The sequence below is a fragment of the Passer domesticus genome, chromosome Z (assembly GCF_036417665.1).
Source record: "Passer domesticus isolate bPasDom1 chromosome Z, bPasDom1.hap1, whole genome shotgun sequence".
Lineage (NCBI taxonomy): Eukaryota > Metazoa > Chordata > Aves > Passeriformes > Passeridae > Passer > Passer domesticus.
Window position 1 is genome coordinate 40,324,028 of NC_087512.1, and position 23,812 is coordinate 40,347,839.

Sequence of the window (23,812 nt, forward strand, 5' to 3'; positions counted from 1 at the left end):
AGGGACTTATTCCAGAGCATTCTTTAGTGGCCACATAACCATGCATGTGCAATGAGGAACTGGGATGGAAGTCACTTCCTGGCATATTTTTTTCCCAGTTCTCTATGGTTTTTCCTCAAGTTGATTTACTTTATAAGAGGAATAGTAAGAAGGTTCTAAACTATGTGGGAAGCAAACAAAGGCTTATTCCAGGGCTATGGCTTTAATTTTTAAATTTTGCCAACTCTGACTCCCTGTTTGTGCCATAACTTACACAACGAATGAGACTGGGAAATGTTTCCCTTAGCTCAGTCTAATTTCAACCAAAATGATATAAACCCCCAAACTGTTTCATGATGGTGTTGGACTAGAGCTTCAGTAAGCACCTGGCATAGACAGGGGGTGGGGCAATTGAAATGTCTTTACTGACATTTTCAAAGAAATCTACTTTTTAATTGAATTCCAATATTAAGTTGTGGCACTATCTGGTGATTGTTTTCTTAAGCACAGCTTGATTGTAATTGTGCTGTGATCCTTCATATTCACAGTTGATGTTACTTTTAAAATTGCTTAAGAATAAAAATAAACCAAAGAACATGGGCTTAGTAGCTTTTCTCTGGTGTTTGGCCAACTCTGCTCTTAAGTTTGGGGACCTACCTGCTGACACCTTGAATTCTGCATTAGTGCTCCAAGGTTATAATTTTTTTAATAATTTTATTAATTCCTCAGGCTTTCTAAGCATTATTTATGTGTTCAAATTCACATAATAAATTTTGTTTGGCCTTGGGATGCACAAATGTGGATTTAAAGGGTGATAGATAAAGAGGGGAAAAATAACACTTCAAATTTTTGTTTTGATTTAAGAAGAGCAGATTTTCTACATATTTTAAAACTCCAAGCCCTTCTATTGTTCCCTTCTTGCCTCACTGGCAATTCAAATCTTCTTTGCTTTGAAGCAATATGAATTACCAGAGTGGTAATGAAACAATCTTATAAAAAGGGACTAAAAGGTTAAGTGATACATGGAAGATTTTTTTAACGTGCTCAAAACAACCCATCTTGCAGTACATTACTCTAATCATTTGGTGGCAACAAATAGTCACCATAAAAAGGAAGCAATTTGACTACACCAGCTGACTGAAATGTTTTCATATTGCTGGAAGAAATACCACATTTGCTAATGAAGCATTAAGAAGGGAAAAGAAACATTTTTGACGTGGAAGATGAAAATGGCTAAATTCTGAAAGTACTTGTCTTTAAGGAATGAATACTGGGTCTTAGAGGGAAAAGGTGCTAGAAGAGAAAACCTGCTTGTCTCTCATGATGACAGACAGCTGTGTGAGTGCACCAAGGTACTCCGTGAAACAGGTACCAATCCACCTCTAGACAAGCCTGCTCAGGTACCAGATTCCACCCATGCTGATATAGTGTCTCCAGTTAGCTAAAGTAGGTTGACTAAATTAATGTGGCTTAATCAGGCAGCTCTTGTAGTTGTGTCACAGAGGCTGTTTATCAATACATATATGGTAGCAAGTTAACAGGTGACTTCTAACTTGAAATCTAGGATCTGTAGCTCCCACCAATTTGGGCTTCACTAGTGGTGTGGGATGTGGTGGCATTGTGCATGTCCTATATTCCTTAGTCTGCCTTGGGCTGTGTTGTGTAAAAAATAAAAATCTCTACTATTAATTAAACCATCTAAATTCATTACATTACAGTCAGTCTATACAGAAATTTAAAATATTGAGGAAATGCTTTTGCAGAGCACAACCGTGTAACTAAACTCTTTTCCCAGGCATGTACATCTCAGCGAACCATGATTTATTAGGGTTAAATACTTCAGAGTGCTACATTCTCCATTTATCAAATGAAGGGACAGATGCATAATCTTGAAAGCAACAATTGACATTTCACATATGAAACTTCAAACAATGACAGCTAATTAATTATAACTCATTTAAGCTACAGAATAAAACTGACTTCAGCTTTTACATCACGCTTTCCTACAAAACAGATTTATTTTCCCCAAAACTTGTCATGAGTGTGGACTCTTCAGCTGGATGAGTCTTCAGATTGAGTCCTCAACATCTTTATCCGTTTTTCCAGCCTCTCCATCCATTCATTTCTGAGCCTAGGGACAGAAACATGGATCAGCTTGTTCCCATAATTTTACACGAAATGGATTTATACTTTTCATCTTTTCCACTGATGATATTCTTTGGTGCTCTTTCCCAATTGTCATGCAAATTTTCCTGCCCCTTTAGAGCTCTGCTGGATGGTACTTCAGGACAAGCTCTTAAATCCCAGTGAGAGATTACCTGAGATTTGTGGTTCATCTCCACGTGCAGTGTGCCCTCCCTCGAGTGCCTGTTTGCCAGAGTGACTTGTCACCTGCACTGGAGATTGCCTGCTGCCACCTGCTGGGTCACATCACCCAGCACTTCCCCAGCCTCCCTCCTCCTCCGTCCTGCTCAGCTTAGAGAAACTGTGCATCTTGAAGCTTCTGTTAGAGATGTAACAGGTAGCTTTCAGTAATATGTGGTCCTTTACCTTCTTTGTGATAGTATCTAAGTACCACAGAAAGACTTACTCAAGTAGAAAAGAGAGGAATTTCCCAGTTGAGGAGTTGCAACATTGAGATTAGGTTAGTCACAAATGGATAAAACATGCTGGAGACTAACTCTAGTGTTCCTTCATCCAGGGTTAGTAATGTAAGGCTGTCTTTGCTCTTAATTTTTCAAGTATCAATGCAAAGAGAGTTGTGAGGAAGGCTTTGGGAAATTGCTTTCTAATTGGATGACCTCAAGGAAAAAATAATAAATAACAAAAGTATATATCTTTGCATATGCCTTCAAATAATGGAGAGTTGATGTGAAGAAAAACTGTGATGATCTTGCTGCAGACTGCTCTTTCTCGCAGTGACTGATCAAGGGGAATGTGACTGAATAAGGTAGGTGTGGCTACGAGTGGTGGTTGCCTCAGTCAGTATGTTTGGATCATTTGCTTTATAATGGATTTACCATACACAAATTAAACAAAATAATTCAAACTATTTGCTTGTGAAAGCAAGGCCACAGAGTAAGAATGTGGGCCAGTTACACGTCTGTGCTTTCTTTGCTCTGAACAGAAGCCTTTATGTTCAAGACAAGACTGCAATGTTAATCGTCCTAGTAATTTCAGAAATTTCTATGCTTTGAACTCATTTATGGAACCAGAGTGAATTATTCTCCTATCCTATGAAGTCATAGCTTAAACACATTAGTGATACATCCTAATTTGGGAAGTTTTATTATTTTTTATAAATCTAAATTACTTTCAGATTTCATTGCATGACTTAAGTATTGGTATTACTTTTTAAAGAAAAATAATTACAATGCAAGCTCAAGTAAGATTTCTGGAGGCAAATTACCCACTTTGTCAGAGCACTTCTTCGCTGACGTTCTTTTTCATTTTGCAGATACTGAGTTTGTTGTTCAATGGTCTTTTCCCAGAAGTTCCTCAGGTCGCTGGTTTCACAACCCCGCACTTCATGACGCATGTATTGGCTATTCATTTTCTCTAAAGGAAAAATTTTAAACAACTGTATGACAAGTTACTGGTTACTCCTCTGTTTTCATAGCTAAAGCAGATTCTTGATGTTTTGGATTTTCAACATTAGGGTCACACAGTCCTTTTTTTAGTAGGATCAGGATAACTGTTGGCATGACTCATTATTTAAGCTTTTCTTTCCTAGCTCAGACGCTTGAGGATATGCTGTCTACAGTGATATGAACTCTTACTTATGTAACTAAAATATCTCTCACCTCCATCTGACTATGACGTTTATGTTCAAAATCAAGACAGTGGTCTTGTATTCTGTAATTTAGCAATTAGGATACTTTTTACTGTACTCACAAAGAAAAAACAAAAAAAAATTGGCCATATTAGATGGAATTTTTTGGCTTTGTTATTTTCATGTCGCTAAAATTGTAAACTAACTATTGTTCTGATGATTTGCCTTTAATCATTCTAGCACTTAGCTTTATTTGGAAATGTAGAAAAGTTATATGTGTAAAAGTATGTACATAATTTTATAAGGTGCTGACTTGCAAACTCCACCTTGTTTACTAATTATTTTCCCCTCTTCTTCAAATAGATTCAAATTCATTGAATATATTCTTGTATCTGTGACAATTCTGTACTTTCAGTTTTAGCTAATGTCAACTTAAATTCTGGAGTGAATCTTATCCTAGGGAAAGAATATTTGCCTCAGGATGACTCTTTGTGGGCTAACAGTAAATTCCCTGTATGCCACATTGCAGCCAGAAAATTGTATCATTACTTTCAAAACTTCATTAAATATGAAATTAGTATATCCATGCTGTCTTTCAAATTGCTATGTGCTTCTGCATGAACATGCCATTACAATATTTTCCAGACAATTTAATTTTTTAACAAGTATTTAGGGCCTTCTCATGCATTGTTTGAATTCATGGAAATTATTTGTAATTTATTTTAATCAGAGCCATAGAGAGATAGTAAACAAGGCCCTCAAGACTAGCTTGGAAAAGCTTGAAGAAACTGTTGCCATTCCCCTGCCAGGCATCATAAGAAAACATAAAACTGGGAACTGATAATCTTTACATAACTGGCTGTTTTGTGAAAAATTGACAGACACATTATAAAGACTCTGTGAGCAGAGGACAAAATCAGCCCTTTTGAAGAGGTCCCCTTTTTGCTAGGATTTCCCTGTAACTCCCCTGTGGTTCCCTGCAAAGTCTTTGTATATCAGCTCATGGCCTCCAAATAATAGAGGCACAATGCTTGAGCTTGACTTTTGCAGAAAAGTATTACTAAGCATATTTTCTGGCCCTGAACAAATTATAGCTGGATGTATAATTGTTGACATTAGTCTGTAAAGTGAATTGCAAGTATTGCTGAACACCTACAGCTGTGCTAGGGGATAACCAATTTCAGGACAAAAAGTTCACTTAATTAAGGTGCATGCCTTCATAAAATTTATGTATTCTATAAATATCCACATATATATCAATACCAACCCAAAACATTTCTTCCCAGGTGTCAGTTACTACCCTTTTAAACTTTTTGCGTGCTGGGAGTAATCTTCAAAGGTATGAGAAAGATATGGTAAAAGCCATCTAAGTAAAACTAATGGACTTTCCACCCTAGGAGTTAATCTCTAAGAATAAGTCTTTCTGAAGTGCAGGAAGAAAAATTCCCCTATGTACCTGGGGCTCCAGCATAAACTGCCAGGAAAAAATGTCTTCAGGTTTCTTTATCAAAAGAGATAGCAAAGCATAATAGCTTCATCCTTCTGAATTATTATGAATTCCTGTCTAATATACTGTGGATGCATCTTTTTTTTATATATATATATATATATATATATATATATGGGTAAATATCACTACTGAATAAGGCAAAATTTTGGAACTCATTGCTATAAGGTGTAATTGAGCCCAAGCATATACTTTCAGAATACACATATCCTTTACTGGTTTTTAATGTTATGCTTCCTGATTTGATTTTATATGTTCTTGGTACTGGGTTTAATGCATTTTGTAGATCTGTCTTTCTAACACCTGCCCCCACAGCAACAAAAATCACAAGAAAAAAATTTAAAGCCACTAAAAAGATATTCAGAAGTAATTTCCATTGCTTTTCACTTTATATCTGGTGTTGGCAGTATTTAGAAGAATGTTAGAGCTCTTTTGAGATTACAAAGTGTGTATAACACTACACATTACAGCTTTGGAGGCTTTTTTTTTTTTAGGTGTGTGAGGTGTGGCAGAGACAGGAATCAGTACTTTTCTCTGTCTGTCATCTGTGTTATTTTCTTTGGGTGTGTATGATCAAGCATACCATTGTCCAAGTCATTCTTCTTTCCTAACCTTTTGTATTGTCTTAATATATGGATGTCTTGGTGCCAAATTTTCCCTTCCTCATTCTTAATATGCTTTGTTTTCATTTCCCCTATGGCTGGAGAACTCTCAAATATGCACAAGTAGGATCAACGTTACTGAACACATTAGAATTTCTGCATCATTACAGATCATTATATGTCATTGATAAATACAGTATATAAATATGCCAGCATTTGCTTCCCTGAACTGTAGAATTACCTCATCCTAAATTGCCTTATATTTTATTGAATTATCTGTTTGATCCTGTTAATGGTGATTGTAGGAGCTGCACAATGCCTCCACTGAAATAACTGACATGGTTTCTTTTGCCTTTATGCATCATGTGCATAGATGTTTGAATTCACCTCTGTCCTGCCATCCATTTTATAAACCATAAACTTTCAGTGCATGTGAGCAGTCAGGGATATCAGACTTAGTCTATCACTATTTCTCTAGCTGTCATATTTTTCTCTCCTACTTCGGCTGTTTTCAGAGTGTAACAGGTCTTAAGCCTGTATCATGACTCTGCAGCAGCAGTTATCCCCTGGAAACAGTTTATTTCTTTGTCTTGAAGCCTCATTCTGAGTAGTTAGGATAAGGGGCCTCATTTAATAAGGAAAGAGAAGAATAGAAAAGATTTCATGGAAGCAGTCTCCAAAGCAGCCTGAACAAATAATCTTAGAATAGTGCAACAGGTGAGCAGAAATATGCTATCAAAGCACACAGGCAGTTGTGATGCATTTTTATAGACCTTGAAGTTAGTTCTGACTTAAACTGCCCTGCCATAGCTAGGACTAAATAAGGTTTTTTAAGCCTCTAGTGGCAATCCCTCAAGAGAACAATGAGAAGCTCTTTCTGGTAATCTTCTCTGACAGAGGCGTGGTTGCAAGACAATGGACAAATGTAGGCACTTTCAAATGAAAGGAATAACATGATAACCTCTAGGAAGGCTTTATCCAACACATGATAATGATGACTACTTATTTTTAGATTTAATAATTTTAGAGCAGTTTGGTATTATCTAGCCTCAATTTGCTAAAGGAGATATTACAAAGTAAGGGAAACTGTGACACTAGTACTATTAACTGGAACTCAGAAATTATATTGGTAGAACAATGTAAGAGGGATGTAAGATCAATTTGATATGACATCTTGACTTCTATGTAAAAGAAAAAAAATCAATAGTTTGAGGCTAAAATTCACTGTTTCTGTGAGAAAATACTACCACCACTAGAAACACTTTTTCATGTAGAGAATTGGAAGTCAAAAGTTTCTTAGGCAGAAGAAAGCATGTAAAGAAAAGTGTGGATTTTCTTCCTCCAGTAGAACACATTGTTATATGAAATATAGTTTTAAAATTTATAAAACTTTTAATGAGTCAGGAGAGCTATTTTTCCTCCTTCTTGAGTTTCTTACAAAGCACAGTCAGTCAGTGTTTTGAGGGTCTTATGCATTCCCCTAGAAATAATACAATATTTTTTTGTTCTGACTTTACTCTGACCATGCTTTGTGACTATGGCTATTATATATTAATTGAAATATAAAAATTGAATTATACATATAAGAGACAATACTATCTATGCTAATGATACTGTTTGATGTAAAACCAATCAGAAATCTTTTTTGATTTTGGAAAAGAGGACTAGTAATCATAATCATGATTCCCCTCTTTTTCCTTAGGATCTAGGATATGTCATTTATCTTCTGCTTCTGTAGCTGGCAGTAATTCACATCTCAAAGGACTGATTGATGCTTCCTTTGAGATCCTGCCTAGGGAAGCATGCCAGTTTCAAGTCTAACTTGGGTCTCCAGACTCTGGTTAAAACTCTTCAGAGGCAGAAGAGAGCACTTTAGTTTAATGCCCTGTACCCTTTGGTTTGTGTGGCATGTTGCACAGTGCACTTTCTCTCATGAGTGCCACTTGTGAGCAACTTGTGGGAGAGGTTTCTCACAGATTGCTCTCACAGCTTCCTCTACCTTTCTGCCTCATTTATGAGCAGTTATGGGAGAAGATGAATCTGGAGAACCAGCCTGATGATGGGGAAGGCTGCTATGGTCTTCTGGTGCACACAAGTCCCTAACTGTCTCAGTGTCTTCCAAAATTTCACTAGAATATCTCCTCAGCAAAGATGTATGACTTTCCACCTGTACTGTAGGATTTTATTTTCATTTGCAGTTTGGCATTACTACCAATCTGTGCTTTTCCTTTGCAAACAGTATTGTCTGGAGTTTGCTATGAAATGAAGGAATTCTCGGTAAGATATTTATTCTGCCACCAGTATTTTGTAGTTTGGCAGAGTTTGAAATACATGCTCTTACCAGAGTGTGTTCAGTGAGGGAGTTTTTCTCCCGGTATAAATTTCAATCAATTTAATTGGTTTTCTCCACATATTGTGAATTTTCTCTGTATAAAAACGACAACCATACTGACAGATGACTGAGCAATACAAGTAGGAGTTACAGGTGTGCATTTAGCAAATTATTTCTAACAGGTATGTTAAACAGTTTTAATATTTGAAAATGTTTTCACTCAAGCACTGTATTGCAATCTCTTTTCAACCATTATCCTTTCTCTTAATTCCCACAATCCTTTATTGCTTTTCTGTGAGAAGTGATGGATCTGGGCCTATTTTTTCTAATAAGAAGAATAGTTATTATTCAAATGCTTTGAAATTGTAGAAAATTTGGACAAACACATTAAGACAAGGCTTGTGGTAGCTACATGGGTTTTGCAACTCATACTGGTATAATGTCAATATCAATGCCTTTAAATGCCATGCACTCTGCCATGCATTTTATTCTGTCCTTCTCATCTAATGGGCTTCAGTTCTTTTCATCAGCTTTTACTTTTCTCTGGATATCAGACACCTGAACAATGGAATTATCAAACTGGAGGGAATTTATTCTGTGCCTTGATTTTCTGTACTACAGGGCTCATCAGGCTGAAGATTAAAAGTCTTAAAAACTTTTGAACAAAACATTTGAAGAATCAATATTTTCATTTTCCTCCAGGTAACCCATTAATTTATAACTATCCTAGTTCTGATCCCATGTCTGGTTTGTTTTTTTTTTTTTTTAATATGTTGCTACTTGCTGCATTCCATTCTGCACTGTCTCTTCTTGATTCCATGAAAGGTCCCTTTGATTTTCCCTTCTCTGGCATCATGTCTATTGAGTTTCTCATCAAATCCTCTTCACCTCCCATGCCAGCCCTCCCACATAACCTGACTGATTTAGACATGTGCTTCCAAACACCTTTCTGGCAGGGTTCCTCACCACTGTTGTTCCATCTGAAAAATCTCTTTCCATTCTTGCTGGAGCTGCATTTGATAGAGTGACAGAGTAAGCTGAGTTGGAAGGGACGCACAAGGATCACCTAGTCCAACTCCCAACCCTGCACTGCACCAACCCCAGGAGTCATACCATGTGCCTGAGAGGACTGTCCCAATACTTGAACTCTGTCAGGCTGGTGCTGTGATCACTTCCCTGGGGATCCTGTTCCAGTCCCCAGACACCGTCTGTATGAAGAACCTTTTCCTGGTATCCAATTTAAACTTCTGGCACAGCTTCATACCATTCTCTTGTGTCCTGTCACTGGTCATAAGCGTGAAGAGATCAGTGTCTGTCCCTCCTTCTCCACTCCTGAAGAAGTTGTAACTGCAATGAGTTCTATCCTCAGTCTCCTCCAGACCTAACAAATGAGATGACCTCAGCTGCTTCTCATAAGGTTTCTCCTTCAGACCCTTCACCATCCTTGTTGCCCTCCTTTGGATGCCCTTTAGTAGTTTAATGTCTTTGTCACATTGTGATGCCTGAAACTGCACTCATGCAGGTATTGCTAAATGATCCCTGGATAACCTTTTCTTCACCCCTCTACTACCCAGGTTTTTCTAATCCCTGCATCTGGCTCTCTGTGGTGGCTGCCTTCATTCCCATACATCCTGCCACCAGCACACACAAACACGGCTGTGGTGGTAGTTGCACAGAGGTCAGCAATAAGCAAACAGGTATTCAAAAATGATATGCAATAAACAAATGTCCAAGTGCCTTTCCTGAGCTTTATATATATTCATTTTACTCTTATTGACTTTTAATTTTCAGGGTCTAAGGCATACTTAAAGTGGATGTAGTTTGCTCATGAGATCAAATGTTGCTTCTGATCATTAGACTTTCCCCACTGCTGGATGCATTTGAAGCCTGCTCTTATGAACTACTGAATTCATAGTATCAAGCATATAAAATAAATTAATATTCATTGGTCAAGGATCTTGAATGCACTTTGCTTTTTTTTGATTTTTGAGTACAGGAAGACTCAGTATAGGATCAAAGAAGATAAATTTTACCCAGGGCTCATGTTCTTTATTAGATCATCCAGTTCAGAGAAAACATGCAAGAGAAACCTTTCCTCATCCATGAGAAGGTGTCTACCATTGAATCAAAATGCCTCAAGGCAACAGATCACAGTTAAATAGCCTCTGAGAGATGAGTGAGTATGTGTGTGTGTGAGTGTAAACTTGGCTAGCATTAGCCCATCAGTTGAGAATGCACAGCCTTATCTCTTGGTGTTTTATTCAGGATTGTGACATGGAAATTATCTATAAATATTTTTTCTGTATCAATGCTACTCAGCTTCCCTAGAATTCTGCTAAACTGGGCACTCTTCCCTGGCATTTTCCTCACACTCTCATCTTTCCTAGAATATACTTTTGAGAGAATTAAAGTTAGAGAACAACCACATTTCTTGTTGACATTATTAGGGAAAACTCACTACAAAAAATAAATACTGTCTTACCTTTGGAGCAGGACTCTTCTTGCAAATAAATTCTCTGTGTGACACAAATGAGGAATATTACCACTGCAGCCGTGGCTTCTCCAGTGTCACAGGGCAGTAATGAAATGCATCCCTCGGTACTTTTTATTTGAAGTGTGGGTAACATAAATCCTTCATCATATCAAGGCTATTTTGAACAGAACCAACAGCGAGATAAGATCATTTAATGAACTTTGCAGCCCCCTGCCTGAGATGATCGTGAAACACAGGCCCCCTTGAGACCATGCATCCCTCCCACACTGGCAGATACCTCAAAGAGCATGACTTGGCAAGTGATGAGAATTTTCTTTAAAATGCCTGCTAGTGTTATCCATTTTAATAATCTTCCCATGAAGCTTGAAAAATTCCATACTACCGTCTTAGCTGTAATGGAGGCTGAAATGCTTGACAAATCACACTCAGTTTAGCATTACAGGGTGACTTACAGAAGTATGCACTACCTTGGTGTTGTTTAATCTAAGGATGTGTGCTTGATTATGACCAATCCAAAATCTGTTCTCTTCAAGGCAATTGTCATAGGAATTGTCTGTGTATTTAGCATTAGATCACGAAATGCATTAAAGCAGCACTACTTTTACCATTTAGAGTTGTTATAAGTCTATTACAGATGAATGCTTATATCATTACACTTCATTTTCTGAGGAAAATGTTTTGTATGTTTGGCTGATGACAGATGCATGCACTTATCTCAGTTTTCATTAAATCCATCTACATTGCTAATGTACCATATGTGATTCTGGCTTAAGTAGTTCTTGTACAACTGCTGATTATTTTAACCTTACCTTTCTTTGTTGTAATTTTTCAGACCCCAAGTAACAAAAGCAGCAGCCATTAGATGGATGCTTTCTGTAGTTCTTGTTTACTTATTTAGTTTTTCTCCGGTATCCTTTACAGCACAAAAAACCTGTGCAAAACCTAGGAGCTACAGCGTTTCTCTGTAAAGGAAAATTTCAGTTATTTCAAAAACCTGGTTAATATATTTAACTCCTAAGAAACAGTACTGATTGGCTTTCTCCAGTGTGTCCAATTCCACCTCATATCATATGAGAACACAGAAATCAACTCGTCCCTCCACACATGTGATAACAATGGTAATGTGGTCTCAGAGCTTTAGGACCATTATACCAATGTGGCATTGAAAAAAGAATACAACAACATATCATAGGTAAAACTGATTGCTCTATTTTTGGAAAAATAGCTCACATTCTGGCTAGCTTTAGAAATCACAAACAAATACAATCTGTAGGGTGAATATTAAAATAATATGGTATTATAAAAAGAAGTTGAAGCCCAGGCTTGATGGGGATGTGGTGCTAACCACTATGGTGCTCCAGAGCAGCAGAACAGCTTCCTTGTCATTTGACTGAGAGCTTGAGTAATGATTGCTTTTTGCTAAACATATCTTGCTAAATTTGCAATGAATTTGAGGGTTTGTTTCATTGCTAATGTCATAATGTAGTCAATACCTTCCATAAACACTTGCAAAGATTGAATTTCAGGGGAAACTGCAGTGTTCTGGCTTCATCACACCAGACTATGTGTTTCTGGTCTGATATTCTCTAGAAGCATTGACATTTGTCCAGGTTAGATACCCTATGTAAAGGACAGCCAAAATGTGATAAGACATTGCACATGCTCTGGTCATCTGCAGTAGATTAGGTACATTGTTTATTATACTTGCTGATTGTATTTACAATGAACATTTCATCTGTGCATTCACAGTGACCTCTTGTGAAAGACAAATGGTGCATCCAGAAATCCTGGACAGAACTAGTACTCTGCTGGGCCACCCATATGTGTAAAAAGTTCAGGTGATAAGTGACTGGAAAAACATGGTTCACTCTCAAAAGCAGGGCAGCTTTTATATACAGCCTGAAAACTATTCAGGCTGTTTGTGCACCTCAGCCCTTGTTTACTTCATAACCATATCTCACAGCCGCTTACCAGAAACATCTTGGATAGCAGCTCTCATCTCTAGTATGCAAAAGTTCTAGTAAGCACCTGCTTAACGTCTTTGCAGAGACCACAGAAGAATCTGCAAAATAATGGATGGAATGTAGACCTTTGGTGCGCTTGAGTTATTACTTATCTGCAGGAATCAAATCCTTAGTGTTCTGACTGTGTGCTGTTGTTCATGTGTGGGAGAGTTGGAAATAAAAGTAGCAGTCAGCTCTTACTCTTGCACAAGTAATCCTGATACATTTAGTCTGTATTTTGTCACACTGGACCCTTCACTCTATGAGTATTCTTAGACCTGATGCTAAAGGAGGGGAGGTGAAAAGAAAAGACCTTTCACAGAATCTTCCCAATTAATTAAACATCTGATGCTTCTTTTCTCTTCAATGCTTGAGGATATAAGATCAGGAGAGGTAATTTTTTTAAGCAGATACTGTACCATGTGTTTGGGGTAACTTCCTTTGGTATTCACTGTGTACATAGTATTCACATCCTTCTTGTTCTGGATTGATGCAATGGCAGCTAGAAAGTTGAGGAGAGGGATTTCTGTCACTACTATGTCCTCATTGGTCTAGGAGCAGAATAGGTCACAGAAATTTTAGCTGCCCTCTTCAAGCTTCACAAATTCTAGAATGGAGCTGATTACTTAGATGGAAAGTAGGAGTCTGATCAGTTTAGGTGTCTTTCTGTAGTGGCTGGATCCTGTATGGATTCCAGACACCCATTAAAGCCTCTTTATCACTCGCCTTCACAAAAGGACAGGGGAGACAAAATATAATGAAGACTCATGAGCTGACATAAAGACTGGGAGAGATTACTCACCAAATAGCACCACAGGTAAAACAAACTTGAATGGGGGATATTAAATGAATTTATTACCCACAAAATCAGAGCAGGATAATGAGAAGTAAAGTAAATCTTTAAACCACATTTCCCCTATTCCTCCCTTCTTCATGAACTCTACTTCCTCCCCTCCAGCAGCATGGGGAGATGGGGAATGGGGGTTACAATCAGTTAATCACATATTTGTGTCCCTGTTCAGGGAGAGTAGTCCTTCCCCTCCCCCAGAGTGGGGTCCATACCACAGGAGAGAGTTCTCCACAAACTTCTCCAGTGTGAATCCTTTTCATGGGAAACTGTCCTCCACAAACTGCTCCAATATAGATCACTTGGTGCAGTCTTGCAAGGACAGGCCACAGGTCACAGATCCCACCAGAAAACCTGCTCCAGTCTGAGCTGCTCTCTCCACAGGTCTGCCAGGAGCCTGCTCCAGCCAGGACCTCCTAAGGGTTCACAGCCTCCTCTCAGGCATCCGCCTGCCCTGACCTACGTTTCCTTCATGGGCTGCAGGTGGATCTCAGCATCCCCATGGATCTCCATGGGCTTAGGGGCACAGCTGCCTCACCATGGGCTACACCAGAGGCTGCATTGGAATCTCAGCTCTGTTGCTTGGAGCAGCTCCTCCCTCTCTTTCTGCACTGACCTTGGTGTCTACAGGGTTGTTCTTATATATTCTCACTATGCTCTTCTCTGGCTGCACTTACATCTTCACAATAACTTCTTTTTCCATTAAATATGTTATTCCAGAGGTGTTACCACCGGTTCTAATTGACCCAGCCTTGGCCAGTTGCACATTTGTCTTGGAAGCTGGCAGGGATAGGCTCTACTGGATACAGAATTTCTCATAGAAGTCACCCTGTGTCCTTTGCTGATACTAAAACCTGGCCACACAAACCCACCACAGTACCTTCCAAAGAAAGCTGACTGTTAACTGATTTTCATGCTTCTGTAAATACTTGCAGTGTGAGTTTATTAAAACCTGCCTTGGAAAACCACCACTAGTCCTTTAGCATGTCTAGTACTCCAGAGTGGAAAAGCAGGCAGGATGATCATTGATGGACTGCCCTGTAGCCAATACCACGCAGGGGACGTGGTTTCCCTGTCCCCCTCTCACACATGAATTGGTTTGAACCCTGCTATGTTGTGTTGGCACCTCTGAGAGTACACCTGGAGAAAACGCACTTGATTAAGAGGTTTTAGCTCTGCCTTCTGGGTATGACACTGAGTGTTGGACTAAAAATTGTCATGACTGGATAACTGAAAAGGTCACTTAATTTCACTGAGGTTTGCAAACTCATTTTTCCTCTCTTGGACCAAGCCTTGGATTGGGTGGTTGGGATTTGGTTAAATAACATCAAAAATTAAGTAGGAGCTGGAATTCTACTTTGCATACAAGAATACCTTTCATCTAAACAGGATTTTTCCTCTGAGTGCATTCTCAATGGTGCGTACATCACATCATCCATGCCTAGGACACACTATAGTTTTCTTTATAAATATCTTGTACAGGATAACCTCAAGGTCAGTAAAGTGGCAGAATGAAGAGCTTACATGCTTTATTAGCTGAATGAAGCTTATTGGCATCAGTTACATGACACCTGAAACATTTACAGAAGCTGCTTAGTGTTTATTGTAATCATGATATTGCCTTTGTGCAATCAGAAAAATTAGATCCACTAGTAAGATCCACTAGTAGCTTTTTGTAATGCTCTTATTAGTTGCCTACCTGAAGGCAACTAATGCTTCTATTTTTTCCCAGGACTGTAAAGTTTTCAAGCAGTTTAAATTCTATCAAGTTGAAATTTAGACACTGGAGCTGCTAGATACACAGATGATCCCTATGGAAGTGTAATTAGCCTGACTCTGTGCACTGCAGGGGAGAAGATTACTGCAAAGAAAGGAAAAGGCTGCTGGCATCACCTGATCTGTCTTAGCATTTCTATGTGTTTGACACTACCTTCCAGTCCAAGTGAAATTTGATAGTGACCTGTCCAGAAATGCTTCTATGATGTGTTGCATATTCCTGCAATTTTGACATGGATGATTTTCCATCTTATTACAACACCGGAGTTAGGAAAAAAATTGTTCTAGACACCCTCAGGCATCAGTTTAATGAGTGTAGGAAATAGATTATTGATCCTCTGTTAAAATCAGACAATGCAGATCCTGCTCCAGTACACACATTGTTTGAGCTGGGGTTGGGGTATAAAAATTATGGAGAGAAATGATACCTCAGTGGAGTAAACAGCATCTTAAGGGGCTTTTTTGGCTTTTTTTAATAGCATTGTAGCTCCTATACAGCCAAATATTAGGTGCTTCAGTTAGAAATAGTTGAATGGGTTGAACTGGAGCTGTCGCAGACATCAAACTTCCTGATAAAAAATTAACAAATGTTCAGAGGGATTTTGTTGTTGGTATTAACTTCCATGTGATGATGTCAGATACTTTGATGATAGAGAAGTAGAAATTTAGAGCAGTGCATTGATTGTATGACTTTTTATCATCTTTTAATATCCCATATAACTTAAATATTCGAGTGCTCTGTACCTCTTATAGAGCCAAATGCTACTTCACTGTTTTCTCTTTGGAAACTCAAACCATCTTTGGATGAGTTTGAACTATTTTACTTGGGAAGAAGGTAAGGCAAGCTAAGAAGAAGGATGAAAGAGGCTTTTAAAACTGATTTTCATGGTCATGGATAAATCTGTGGTTGCAGTTTCTTTGTGAATACCTCAAGGATAGTGTATCTGTACCCTTGCTGTGCACCATCTGAACTCCATTTTTAACTCAAACCCTACTTAGAACCAAGCAGAGATGTACTTACTTTGCTTCTACCAACGTATCAAAGATGTCTGTCTCAGGGCTTTACCATGTCATTTAAATGAGATGATAAGCAGGCTGCCTTTTGCTGCTTCTTGGCTCTAGCTAAGACCATATCCTCATTAAAAAACCAGACCAGACTTTATTCTGGCTGGCTTGAGAGTTTGAGCATGAATGTGGGATCTGAGGTCCCATTGTGTCTTTTGTGTGCTTCCTGGAAAGAGATCTGGTTTAACTCTTGCACTCAATCCAGCAATGAAAAGTAATTCAGATATGAATGGCTATCACAAATATGTTTCTTTAAAACACAGACCTAAAACAACCATTAGATGCCAGAAGTTGCCATTATAAAATTCTCTTGCTAGTACAGTCCTCATAGAGCAAAGATTGCTGGCAAGATTACAAAGGCACCAGGTATGTGTTAAGTAAAACCTAAATCATAGCAGATTAAGATCATTTAACCACACAGAGCAAGGAGTGGCCTGGGACATTACACCGTAGCAGACTCTGGCAACCCCAGCACTTTAGTTGCTTCTTTAGTTGACCAGCTTGGAAGCACATCTGTTATCTCTGAAACAGACTTCTTTAAGGAGGAATGAAAGCCAATAGAAATGTTGGGGTGTTGTTTTTTTTTCATTTTCCTTTCCATTAATGTGTATAGCTAATGCAAACTAGATGAGATGATAAATAGTTTTAAGTGTGACTGCTATGGCCAATTAGACCATTTAGGCCAATTCCTAAGTATGGATTTAAATGCCTAATATTTTGTATCAGAAGTTGAACCTTTTGTTCATAGTTGTTGAAAGAGGACCACTGTAACTTTAAATGAAACAAAGAAAGGGAATGATATGTTGCATCAGCTACAAACATTTTTCTGAACATGAATAGAATAAATTTTTTCCTTGTCTGTTGTATACACAGGTACTGATGATAAAATTTTAAAATGTTTACTGTGTCAGACATATCAATCAATTTCCTATAAGGAATTATTATATCCCTAGTATTTCACAGAATACATTTTACTAAGTCTTCATCTTGAAGACAAAATTTCTTTGGTACAATTTTGACCTGTGCTAAAGTTGTTATAGAGCTGATTTACCCAGAAGTAACCTCTCCTTCCAGGAACTGAGCACAAGATTGAATATTAGAAAATTCTTCAGAGCCATGTCTGTTTAGGTGTGTTGTCAAAGCACATCCCCATACTTACCTCTGCTCTCTGGGCTATCAACTTGTCTTTCTTACTTGTGTACACAGAGGTGTTAGTGGAGAGGTATGGTGGGGGTCACCAAATGCCCTGTTTCTGGCCTGTGCTTGTATCCCTCTTGTGTCAGCTGCTACTCTGCAGCTGAGCACCTTGTTGTCTGCATAGTGTAGATTGATGGATCTTGGTGGATGAAGCACACAGCTCAGATATGGGGAAAGCCACCAGGAGGTGGGTCAAGAATAGCTTTGACAAAAGAAACCAGTCTGCTTTCTATTATTCTAACTACAAGTCTGGATGGATCCGAGCCTGATGGGACTGGCATGACTGGCAGATGGGTAACGATGGGTGAAGAGACAGCTGAGGTACCTATAACAATTTTGCCTCAGTTTTCAATGGCCTTCTCTCTTCCTACACCTCTGCCATGAGTGGACTTCAAGACAGGAACTTGAAGGAGCAAAGTCCTTCCTGGTGTAAATAAGGCTCTGGTTCATGGCCACCTGAGGAACCTCAATATACATTAATTTTTGGGACCTCACATGAAGTATCCCTGAGGAAACTGGCTGATGTAGCTACCAAGCCACTCTCCATGATATTTGAAAAGTCAAGGCAGTCTGGTGGAGTTCCAGATAACTGGAATAAGGGAGAAAATGTACCTGGTCTTTAAAATAGATAGAAAGGAAGATCCTGGAACCTACTGATCTGTCAGCATCACCTCTGTTTCTGGGAAGATCATGGAACAGATCCTCCTAGAAGCTGTGCTTAGGCACATGGAGAATGGGGAGGTGATTCAAGACAGCCAGCATGACTTCACTAAGGGCAGGTCCTTCCTGACTGACCCAGTGGCTTCTGGTGATGGAGTGACTACATCAGAGGACAAGGGAAGGGTCATGGCTACCTTAATGCCATTTCAGTAGGACCTGTTGTGGAAGAACAAGGGATAATGGTTTTAAACTGAAACACAGTATATTCAAACTAAATACAGGAAAAAAAATTATGATGAGGCTAGTGAAACACTGGAACAGATTGCCCAAATACATGGTAGATGACCTATCCCTGGGAACATCCAAGGTCATGCCGGACAGGGTTCTAAGCAGCCTGATCTAGTGAAAGGTAGCAGTGCTTCTGGCAGGGTCATAGGATTAGATGCTTTGAACATCCCTTCCAGCACAAAGTATTCTAAGATTCTAAGATTCTGTGACTCCATCTAACAATAGAAGATAAGGTCAATCTTCTGCTAGGTTTGCAGAAGAATTAACAAGAATTAAATGAACCAGCAAAATTAGGAACTTCTAAGTATTTAAAGGTTATTTATTGTCTGAAAGAAGACCTATAAACAGCAGAAGGAAATATTGAGGTACCAGTTGTCGGTTTCTCTGGGTCTGGATTGAAGCTACTTGAGACAGTAGTTCATGTTTGGACTCAAGTGTTTTTTATTTCTTATCAGTAAAACAGTCTCACTACTGTGAGTTCAGCAGCTTTTCATTAGAAGGCACAAAATGGCTAACAATCTCTCATTACAAGGTCTTTTAAGACTAAACTATCCAATTAAGAACTGACACCTAGATTATTTTCCCTTTTAACCCAATAACTGATCCCAAAGAGCCTGCAATGTGGCCTTTTCTGCCCAATCACAAAATGCCACCTAAATACATGAAGAAGAAGAAAGAAGAAGCATGAAGAAGAAACCCAGGATGAAACCCTGTGCCCTCCATCTTGCTTCCACCCACAACATACTAAAAAATCCCAAAACCCAAATTTCTCACCAAGTGATAGCTTGGTGATTACTTTCTATAATCTATTTCCCACTTTTGTGGATTCTAGTCTATCTTGAAGTCTAGGAAACTTTCTCCATGAATGAGGGTCAAAGTCAGTGCTCCCCTGGGGGTCAGGACACCCCAGAGCAGACAGAGAAATATTCCCTGTGCCCTGGGTTTCCACAAGGAAATATACCTTTTTGCTTTCCACCTGTTTAGAAATTTTTTATCTTGAAGGGAAGATTATTCTTGTCAGCATTTGTGTCATTGTCACTTCTGATCAGGACAACACAGTACCCATGGGGCTTCACCACTCAGGAAGTATGTTTGCTGTACTACTTTATGTTCAAAACAAGTACGTTTTTCTTTCTTTTTTCTCTCTCTCTAGTCCCTCCTATAGGCTAACTGATCAAATTTTCTAGACATTATGTTGTATATGTACATAAAAATTTACCATATAGATAATTTCTGGGAAAATACCTGTTTTAATGGGATGAGACAACCTGACCCTATTGCACTGTACTATGTATCAGTTGCCTTCTGGCTGTGAATACCATTAATGTGGTACATTTGCTGTACATGTCTTTCAAGTAAATCTCAGGCATCTGAATCAGTCACTGACTTTGGTCAGAGAGCTGCCTCATGGATGAAGGTGTTGGGTGATTGTAGAAATTCGTAGTGGAAGTGCATTAACTTGAGTGCTTTGGACTAGTAGGGTGAAAACAAGAAAGTGTGGAAATCTCTGAGAAGTCCTTAGGTGGGTTGTTCTCCTGTTGCATCTACTCTTTTTCCGAATTGCGCCACAAGTTGTGTAAATATTCTTGGGACCTTGGGGTCAGCAACCAGACCACACTTTGGTGAGTCACAAGTGCTTAACAGCTCTGAAAATGAAAAGCCATATGGACCAGGGGGACTGTTGATGCAGAATCAAAAAAACCCCTATTACGTGCTGATGTTAAGGTAACTACATAAACCAATGACCCTATAAAAGAAATAGGCCTGAAATAGAAACCTCCTTCAATATAAAGTAAGCCCCGTGAAATCAGTGCCAATGGTTCCTCTGATCCTGACAAGAAGGCTGCCAGTGCAGAGTGCAGCTTGACTCCCTTGTTACTCCCCCATTTGACTTCACACTCATGATCTTGTGTAGGCAGCTGGGAGACATCTGTAATTCTCATCACAAAAGCAGATCTTGTTTATGTTCATCCTTTGTAGCTGTTTTTCAATAGTCCCACCTCTATTTTGAAACTTAATTTTAAAATATTTTTAAGAGAGTTGACAATTTATTTTCAAGGACATTGAGTCTTTTGGGGAATTTGATAGGCAGCACCTCCTCTTTACAACTATGAGCTCCTATTACACATCTGCAATGTGACTACTCTTATATGACCAATTCCTCCTTTTCTGCCATGGTTTCACCATTAGCTGGGACTGAAGTTACCTACTAACAGCTGTGTGAGCCTGTGAGGAGCTGCCTGTGTCCTTGAGTAGCTCCTCTAAATAGAAGCACCAGCTGACTGCACGCACCAAGGCAAAAAAAAGAGGTAAAAAAAAATGTGCAAACCAAACACAAAGGTTGACTCCTTCTTCAAGTAAAATAGACCTTATTCCCTGTGACTTCACCCCTGCACCCATAGTATACTCTTATATTTTGTACATATCTCCTGTTTTGTACATATCTCAGTATTTTTAAGCCTCACTAAACAGAAAAGGGATGCTTCAGGATTCTACTACACACTATATATATGTACCAGGTACATGTGAAGAAATTGGCCTCTCCTTTCCAGATTTATTTTTGAATGATTTTCCACGCTCATGGTCACCACAACCTCTTATGCAAAGAGAAATTTTGGGTGATTTTTTTTAACCAGGATACACAAAAATTGTTAAAACCTGTATATATAGTTGTATGTTCTGGGTTGTTATTCCTTCCTAAAACACAAATGCTAGTGGAGAATAAAAAGGGGACCAAAGAAATGTCCTGCAAGTCAGTCTGCAGAGAAGCATAGACCTTTCAACCAAAATGAATCCATCCATTCCAATCTAGAAAATAATCTGTTGCAATTTTCAGCCATAACTGAAAAGTTCCTTTCTGTTCTTTCACATTTATTTTGGTTAGATTAAGGACGAGGAGTAGCATTTACCAGGTTCAGAAGTATATTACTGCTTCTGAACTTTTTCTTTCCTAAATTGGGTGTACAGGTATGGAGTTAGCCTAGCTGGTCCCTTAAAGATATTGCATGAAGTTGGAAACTGGACATCCAGCACTGACCTTTCATCAACTCACTAAAACAAAGTTCACCACCCAGAGCATCATATTATTTTTCCTCACCTTAATAATTCTATTATTTGAGATATGCTGGCATAATTTATGTACCAGTCTATTTTACTCTTAGTTCCTCAAAGTGTTATCACAGGCAGAGCTATTTACTCATAGCTTTTTATATGGTTAAATCAATGCTTTAGTTTGCTAGCAGCAGTGTTCATCAGTATTCAGGAGCAGAAAGATACAGTAAAAGAGACCAGGCAGCCAATATGACAGTGCCTGTTCCAGTATATTTTGAATTATTAAAGAAATATTTTTATTATATCTAAGAAAATTATAAAAGCAGAATATCAAGGTCAGTGCATGAGAATGTTAAGGAAAAACAATAAACGCCACAGATAACTAATTTATCTCTTGGGAATGTTATTTCACACACTGACACATTTTCCTCTTTATCATCAATCTGTAAGACTGAGTTCTGTGAAGCACTTTAATTAAGCTATCATCATGTACTTATTTATGGTGTCTTCAAATGATGTTATCAAAATACAATAGGTTTTTTTTCTACCTCCACTCTATAAAATATCCTAAGACCAGAATATTTTACAAACAAATATTTTCAAGTTTATTCTATATGTTTATCTTGAAAAGTTGTCAAACTTTAATTGCCAGCAGCCAGGAAAAGCATATACTCTTGAAAAGTAACAAGTCCGTGTTACTTCTTTTCATCTGTCTATCTGATAAAATTCCTTTAAAATTAGTATTCAACACCACAGAATCCATGCACACAGAGCTAGTATAATTTGTCTTTCTGACACACTTAACCCAGCAAGTGGGTTCCTTAGTCTCTTTGATAGAACAGTAAGATTAAAAGCAATTATTTCACTTTCTCTAAGACTTTGCACAATGATACAAGAATCACTACTCATCCCTGCAGTAGGTCAGATCAAGCTTATTCACACTCTGCAAGTTTAATTTAACATGAGTAGAATGATCATACGAAAACTGCTTGAACAAATATATATTATTTCCCATAATTTTTATAAAATTTTGTCTGTGGAAATATTTGTATAATTGTATGCTACTTTTACCAGCCCAGGATTTTTCTTTTTCTTAATTGCCTAGGAAAAGCTGTCTCTCATGGATTCCATAGTAAGAACAGTCTTCCCTGAGTGTTGACAATATGCTCAGCCTTAGTTCATACAGAGAGATACATGGTTAGTAGCCAAAGCAGCAGATAATAGCAACTTCATCTTTTGAAAATTACATTTGAAAAATCCACACCTTGCATTCGAATACCCGCTATGGTTTGCTTTGAGAATGTTAGTTTTTGTCAGTACTGTGAGGCTCAGGAATTCTGTCATTAGTGTTATATTCAGTCTCAAGATTGTATCTGACTGCAAAGTTTAAGAGTCAGTGTTGTTAACTTCTAATGATGCCATCTCCTGGTGACTGGTGCCTATGCTGATATTGTTATTGAGGAGTAGTACAGAGGAGATGGAAAATAAACAGTAAAAGCAACAGGACTCATGAAACATGACTGAAGTAGGTGTGTGTGCATGCTAAGGATTTTGTCTTGGAATATGGAGCCAGACTGCAGTGGCAGATAGGAATCCACCAGTGTATCAATTGCTGAGGACAGGTTCATTCTTCCTGTACACTTGCACAGTACCCAGCACAGAAAAATCTCAACCTAAGTCAGGGCTTGTAGGCACACTAGAGGCTACACACTGCAGATAATATATCTGTGTTTTACCATAATGGTGCTGATTGCAATTCATGTACATGGCTTTTAATGTTACTGTTTACAATTAATCAGCCCACAGCTACCTGATAATGCCTCATCTTCTCTTGTTTTCTTCAGGATTTCTCTTTCTTCACTTGTGGAACCTCCATTGATTGTGACATCAAAGCCAGACTGCCCTCATTTGCTGGAGACACACACACACACACACACACACACACACACACACACACACACACACAAACACACACACACACACACACACATTCCTGCAGCAGTGCCAGTTCATTGGCTTGATAGACTTTTAACAAGCAGCCTTTCTGCAAATACTAAGTGAGTCTAAATTATTAACGCTGGTGTTAACATTGACAGGTTTGTCTCCTAATGAAAGCTACACTGCATTGGGGTAGTTCTGTGTGAAAGAGTAAAAATGGCTCTGTCAGTTGAATAAACTTACGGGCTTAGTATCCTCCCATGTGATACTCTGGGAGAAAAAGTAACTCACAATTCTTGCT

General features: G+C 38.5%; 2 protein-coding genes across 31 annotated transcripts in view; one reads left to right on the forward strand and one right to left on the reverse strand.

Moving 5' to 3' along the window:
* Positions 1 to 1,965: 1,965 nt before the first annotated feature.
* On the reverse strand, positions 1,966 to 23,504 carry LOC135289807 (protein FAM240B-like). 9 transcript variants are annotated; one of them, XM_064403665.1, is made up of 8 exons: positions 23,384 to 23,459; positions 13,109 to 13,191; positions 12,658 to 12,748; positions 11,496 to 11,648; positions 10,675 to 10,840; positions 9,457 to 9,573; positions 3,393 to 3,537; positions 1,966 to 2,110 (listed from the first exon to the last, which is right to left on the reverse strand). In XM_064403665.1, the coding sequence occupies exons 5-8, from the start codon at positions 10,817 to 10,819 to the stop codon at positions 2,032 to 2,034; spliced, it is 486 nt and encodes a 161-aa protein (XP_064259735.1). In that variant the 5' UTR covers positions 10,820 to 10,840; positions 11,496 to 11,648; positions 12,658 to 12,748; positions 13,109 to 13,191; positions 23,384 to 23,459; the 3' UTR covers positions 1,966 to 2,031. The 9 variants fall into 9 exon arrangements, with proteins under 9 accessions (XP_064259735.1, XP_064259734.1, XP_064259733.1 ...); XM_064403664.1 differs by lacking the exon at positions 13,109 to 13,191 and having other exon boundaries at positions 23,384 to 23,487; XM_064403663.1 differs by lacking the exon at positions 12,658 to 12,748.
* LRRC2 (leucine rich repeat containing 2) overlaps positions 23,478 to 23,812 on the forward strand; it is a 126,787-nt gene continuing 126,452 nt past the window's right edge. For 15 of the 22 annotated variants that reach the window (XR_010352548.1, XR_010352547.1, XM_064403636.1 and 12 more), the window contains exon 1: positions 23,478 to 23,630. The gene's annotated coding sequence lies outside the window, so the exon portion shown is untranslated. Of the gene's footprint in view, positions 23,670 to 23,812 lie in introns of all 22 variants that reach the window. The other 7 variants (XM_064403647.1, XM_064403649.1, XM_064403651.1 and 4 more) reach the window with 3 other exon arrangements.

What these genes read in the sequence shown, in the direction of transcription:
- LOC135289807 (XM_064403662.1), bottom strand. Translation starts at nt 10,819, where the DNA reads ATGTTACCCACACTTCAAATAAAAAGTACCGAGGGATGCATTTCATTA. An exon ending in TGACAGGACACAAGAGAATG is followed by an intron (nt 3,538 to 9,456) that starts GTATGAAGCTGT and finishes TTTTTCCTTTAG; the next exon opens with AGAAAATGAATAGCCAATAC. An exon ending in CGAAGAAGTGCTCTGACAAA is followed by an intron (nt 2,111 to 3,392) that starts GTGGGTAATTTG and finishes TTCTGTCCCTAG; the next exon opens with GCTCAGAAATGAATGGATGG.